Below are 5,936 nucleotides of genomic sequence, written 5' to 3' on the forward strand. Positions count from 1 at the left end.
AACACCGTTCCCACTGTTTCCCCATCTATTTCCCATGAAGTGACGTGACCAGATGCCATGATCTTCGTTTTCTGCATGTTGAGCTTTAAGCCAATTTTTCCCCCTCCTCTTTCACTTTCATCAAGAGGCTTTTTAGTTGCTCTTCACTTTCTGCCATAAGGGTGGTGTCGTCTGCATATCTGAGGTTATTGATATTTCTCCCAGCAATCTTGATTCCAGTTTGTGTTTCTTCCAGTCCAGAGTTTCACATGATGTACTCTGCATAGAAGTTAAATAAGCAGGGTGATAATATACAGCCTTGACATACTCCTTAGTATACCCATAATTTTCTCAGCCACATCAACCATTGAAGCACTTCTTACTTGTCCTTTTCTTCTTTTCTTTATGTGTTTATGTCCTTTTCTTCTTTGTTTTTCTTCTCCCCTTCTCCTTCCCTTCATTTTCCTCATCTCTTACTGCTCTCTGACTCTCCTTCTAGATGACTCTAGATTTGCTCTGTGACTGCTCCCCCAACTCTGACCCCCCCATCTTCCCACCAGAGATGCTGCACAGGTGCAGCCCCGTCTGTCCCAGTGTGCCTCTCTCAGGATGCAGTAGTACACAGCGGTGTCCCTCAGGGTGACCTGGGGCAGGACCAAGGTGCTGGACTTTCTGTCTGAAGAGATGGTGAGAGAGATCGTGCTGCTGTTCACTGTGCCTCGTATGCCATGAATGACATACTCTGGACTCTGATTGGGACTTTGCTGATACCAATGTATATACTCATTTCCACTAATGGTAGAGTGGCTACAAGGCAGGGTTACATCCTCTCCTTCGGGATAATCCATGGAGCTGGGCTGGGTTGTCTTAGCATCACACACATTCCCTGGGGGGTTAAGAAATCAAATTAACTCCAGAGCACAAATCAGTGTAATTCTATGGATCAAAGGCATAACCCTCCTATGACTGTCTGACCCTAATCCCTACTCCAGTGTTTCTACTTATGTCCTGTAAAAATATTGTGGATGTTCATTATTGGATTGCAAGGAAATAAAACCAGTTATCCCAAAGGAAATGAGCCCTAAATATTCATTGGAGAGACTGATGCTGAAACTGAAGCTCCAATACTTTGTCCACTGGCTGAGAAGAGCTGATTCATTGGAATATACCCTGATTCTGGGAAAGACTGAAGGCAAAAGGAGAAGGGGGCATCAGAGGATGAGATGGTTAAACAGCATCACCGTCTCAAAGGACATGAATTTGAGCATACTCCAGGAGGTAGTAGAGGACAGAAGAGCCTGGCATACTGACGTCCATTTGGTCATAAAAAGTTGGATACAACTTAGCAACTGGACAACAACAAAATTATAGAGACCAAAGATATGTGGCAAGAATCAGAGATTCCACAGGCTTTGTTCCATGGGTCCTTGGCTTAATAATCCCAGAGAATTCTTACAACCTGCTTACTGCTAAGGACTCTTCTGGTATCGTGGCTATGATTTAAACTGTAATGTAGAAGACTGGCCTCTTTAGCAAATGCACAGATTATTTCTCAGTTCCATCACTATAATGCTGAATAAAGCACAGAGAGAGGAGTAGAGAGTAAGTGACTTTTTTGTGGCCCTTCAGCCTCAAAGTCATCCCTTGTAGACACAGAACACTTACCCAAGGTCAGAAACACAGTTACTCCAGTCACCAGCCTCATACTTCAAGGACAAGCTAGGACGATGGGCCCAGAGCTCTGGCTTGTGTCTGATCCTTGGCTTGAGGAGGTTCCAGAGAACAGAGGCAACAGCTGTTAGTAAAAACTTGCAATGAGTGCAGATACCGCTGTGTTGTTGCCAGGACCTTCTCAGCCAATGATCAAGCAGTTGCTTATCTATGTCTTCCTCCCCTGTTTTAGTCATGTCCCCAAAAGATGGTGAAACATCCCCAGCTCACAGTGAAATCATCTATGAAGTTTAATGTCTGGCTCAAGAAAAGGAATTCTGATCACAATGATGTGTCTATGCACAACCATTGGTCTTTCATTTGTTTCTTAAGAAACTGGCTGATGGTCCATGAAGCCTGAGGAACACAATGTTTAATCCCAGAAAAATGTACTGAGCTCTCTGTTGTAAAATGAGGAAAACTTCCATCCACATTCCAGAAAATTAATTGGAGATTCAAAAGTAGGCAGTGATGTGCTCTGGGAGACAGGAAAAGTTAATAACATTGAGACTAATAGCTACACATCCTAGAACTTGCAGCAGCTCTTGTAAGGGTTCCTGGAATCATGCATCTATTGCTAACTAGGTAGACATTTTCCATGCATTTGTTCTTAATAAACTAACTGATTGACATAGATGGTGTTCACCTCCTCCTTGAACAGTGGTCCTTAATCCTCATGTTCCCTATGCTGATGCTTGTGGATGTTGTGCAGCAAGGATGCTATGGCAGAGGAATAGACAGAAATGAAGGCAAACAAAGTGGAGGTGGGGTGGAGGTGGGTGTGAGTGGTAGAAAATGTTGAAGGAGGGAAAAAAGGGTATCAGGAAGAGAAAAGGGAAGGGATGATCAGAGCAGGGAAATGGGAAAGTGTGTTAGGAAGGTACTTGGAAAGGGCTTAGGCTATTGGGCTAACCTGAATCCTTGACCACACACATTCAAAAAGGGATAATAGGGCACAAGTTGTCTAAAGAAAGTGAAACTATGTCATTTTTCCTTTTGAGGGGCACATCAATGGAAAATAAATTTCTGTTCCCTTCTCCCAGAAACAGTTTTCAGATGAATTAGCCCCCTCTTGTGACTGAATAGAAGAACTGCAGATCTAAATCCGGACCAAAAGTCAGCAAGCAACTTTTTGAAAAACCCCTCAAGTTTGCAGGTAAATGGGCTTCCCAGGTGGCACGAGTGGTAAAGAACTCACCTGCCAACGCAGGAGACTTAAGAGACCCAGTTTCAATCCTTGGATCAGGAAGATCCCCTGGAAAAGGGCCCATGGCAACCCACTCCAATATTCTGCGTGGAAAATTCATTGGAAAGAGGAGCCTGGTGGGCTACAGTCCATGACTCGCAGAGTGAAACATGACTGAAGCATCTTAGCACAGAGCACACACATCTTACTCGTAATACCTCCGTACTCATCTGTATTTTCTTGGTCCTAAACTCTCCATAGCAGTGTTTAATTATTTTTGACTGCTTTACTGCAGTCATATGATTCTCATTTGTTGATCTCTTTAGGTTTTCATTTGTCTCTAACCTTCCTATATTTAAAATTTACTTCAAAGGCCATGTAATTCAATGTTTATAAGAGAGCTTGGTACACAGTAGACACTCAAGAATTATTTGTATCCTGAATGAGCCAGTAAGTCATTATTCATGAATTTAAGGAGAAAATTATGTTGAACAATTGTTCAAATTATTCTGAAAACAATCTTCCAATTTTAAGGAATGCCTGCCAAACAAAAGGCTCCAATAGTATAAACAGAGGGTTATTATTGTGAACAAAATGAACACTAAATTGTGAACAAAATGGGCAATAAACAATAAATCCAAGTCTAGGATTGAGGAAAATTCTATTGAAGACATGTGAGTAAATGTTATGATAATCATGCTTTGTTCATTTAACAAATATTCATAAATACCCAATGGAAGTCTTACTGTTGTTCAGTCACTCAGTCGTGTCTGACTCTATGTGACCCCATGGACTGCAGCACACCAGACTTCCCTGTCCTTCACTATCCCCAAGAATTGTTCAAACACATATCCATGTGTGGATGATGCCATCCAGTCATCTCGTCCTCTGTCACCCCCTTCTCCTCCTGGTCTCAATCTTTCCCAGCATCAGGGTCTTTTCAATGAGTCAGTTCTTCACATCAGGGGGTCAAAGTTTTGGAGCTTTAGGTTCAGTATCAGTCTTTTTGATGAATATTCAGGGTTGATTTCCTTTGAATTGACTGATTTGATATCCTTGTTGTCAAAGAAGCTCTCAAAGGTCTTCTGAAGCACCACAATTAGAAAGCCTCAATTCTTCAGCACTCAGCCTTCTTTAGTGTCCAACTCTCACATCCATACATGACTACTGGAAAATCACAGCTTTAACTCTATGGACCTTTGTTGGCAAAGTGATGTCTCTGCTTTTTAATATGCTGTCTAGGTTGGTCATAGCTTTCCATCCAAGAAGCAAGTGTCTTTTAATATCATGGCTGCAGTCATCTTCCACAGTGATTTTGGAGCCCAAGAAAATAAAATCTATGACTGCTTACACTTTTTCCCCATCTATTTGCCATGAAGTGATGGGATCAGATGCCATGATCTTAGTTTTTTGAATGTTGAGTTTTAAGTCAATTTGTTACTGTTGTCCTTCACCCTCATCAAGAGACTCTTCAGTTACTCTTCTCTTTCTGCCATTTGAGTGGTATCATCTGCATATGTGAGGTTGTTGGTATTTCTCCTGGCAATCTTGATTCCAGCTTGTGATTCCTCCAACCCAGCATTTCACATGATGTGTGATGTATTCTACATACAATGTAAATAAGCAGAGTGACAGTATACAGCCTTGAGGTACTACTTTCCCAATTTTGAACCTGTTTGTTGTTCCATGTCCAGTTCTAACTGTTGCTTCCTGACCTGCGTGCAGGTTTCACATGAGACAGGCAAGGTGTACTAGTATCCTATCTATTTAAGAATTTTCCAGTTTGTTGTGATCCACACATTCAAAGGCTTTAGTGTAGTCAATGAAGCAGAGGTAGATGCTTTTCTGGAGTTCCCTCACTTTTTCTATGATCCAGTGAATGTTGGCAATTTGATTTCTGGTTCCTCTGCCTTTTCTAAATCCAACTTATACATTTGGAATTTCTCAGTTCACATACTGCTTAAGCCTACTTGAAAGATTTTGCACATTACCTTGCTAATCTATGAAAAGAGCATAATTGTACGATAGTTTGAACATTCTTTGGTATTGCTTTTCTTTAGTATTGGAATGAAAACTGACCTTTACTACCCCTGTGACCATTGCTGAGTTTTCAAAATTTGCTGGCAGAATCAGTACAGCACTTTAACAGTATAATCATTTAGGATTTTAAAAGGTCAGCTGGAATTCCATCATCTGCATTAGCTTTTGTTTGTAATAATGCTTCCTAAGGCCGAAGAATTGATGCTTTTGAATTGTGGTGTTGGAGAAGACTCTTGAGAGTCCCTTGGACTGCAAGGACATCCAACCAGTCCATTCTGAAGGATATCGGTCCTGGGTGTTCTTTGGAAGGAATGATGCTAAAGCTGAAACTCCAGTACTTTGGCCAGCTCATGCGAAGAGTTGACTCATTGGAAAAGACTCTGATGCTGGGAGGGATTGGGGGCAGGAAGAGAAGGGGACAACAGAGGATGAGATGGCTGGATGGCATCACTGACTCGATGGACATGAGTCTGAGTGAACTCCGGGAGTTGGTGATGGACAGGGAGGCCTGGCGTGCTGCGATTCATGGGGTCGCAAAGAGTCGGACACGACAGAGTGACTGAACTGAACTGAAGGCCCACTAGACTTCACACTCCAGGATGCCTGGCTCTAGGTGAGTGACCATCGTGGTTATCTGGGTCATTAAGACCTTTTTGGTACAGTTTTTCTGTGTATTCTTGCCACCTCTTCTTAATCTCTTCTGCATCTGTTAGGTCCATACCATTTCTGTCCTTTTTTTGTGCCCATCTTTGCATGAAATGTTCCCTTGGTATCTCTAATTTTCTTGAAGAGGTCTCTAGTCTTTCCCATTCTATTGTTCCCTGCTATTTCTTTGCATTGTTCACTTAAAAAAGATTTTTTTATCTCTCCTTGCTATTCTCTGGATTTCTGCATTCATTTGGATATATCTTTCCCCTTCTTCTTTGTCTCTTACTTCTTTTCTCAGCTATTTGTAATCCCTTCTTAGAGAAACATTTTGCCTTCTTGCATTTCTTTTTCTCTGGAATGGTTTTGGTCACTG

The 5,936-nt window shown here is 41.8% G+C and overlaps 1 gene segment (V, D, J or C); it reads right to left on the bottom strand.

Moving 5' to 3' along the window:
* Positions 1–452: 452 nt before the first annotated feature.
* LOC133255152 (T cell receptor alpha variable 26-2-like) lies at positions 453–1,863 on the bottom strand. The segment is given in 2 exon segments: positions 453–865; positions 1,645–1,863. Coding segments are annotated over 2 exon segments (453 nt in total).
* Between the last annotated feature and the right edge of the window lie 4,073 nt (positions 1,864–5,936).

This window comes from Bos javanicus, chromosome 10, assembly GCF_032452875.1.
Source record: "Bos javanicus breed banteng chromosome 10, ARS-OSU_banteng_1.0, whole genome shotgun sequence".
Taxonomy (NCBI): Eukaryota; Metazoa; Chordata; class Mammalia; order Artiodactyla; family Bovidae; genus Bos; species Bos javanicus.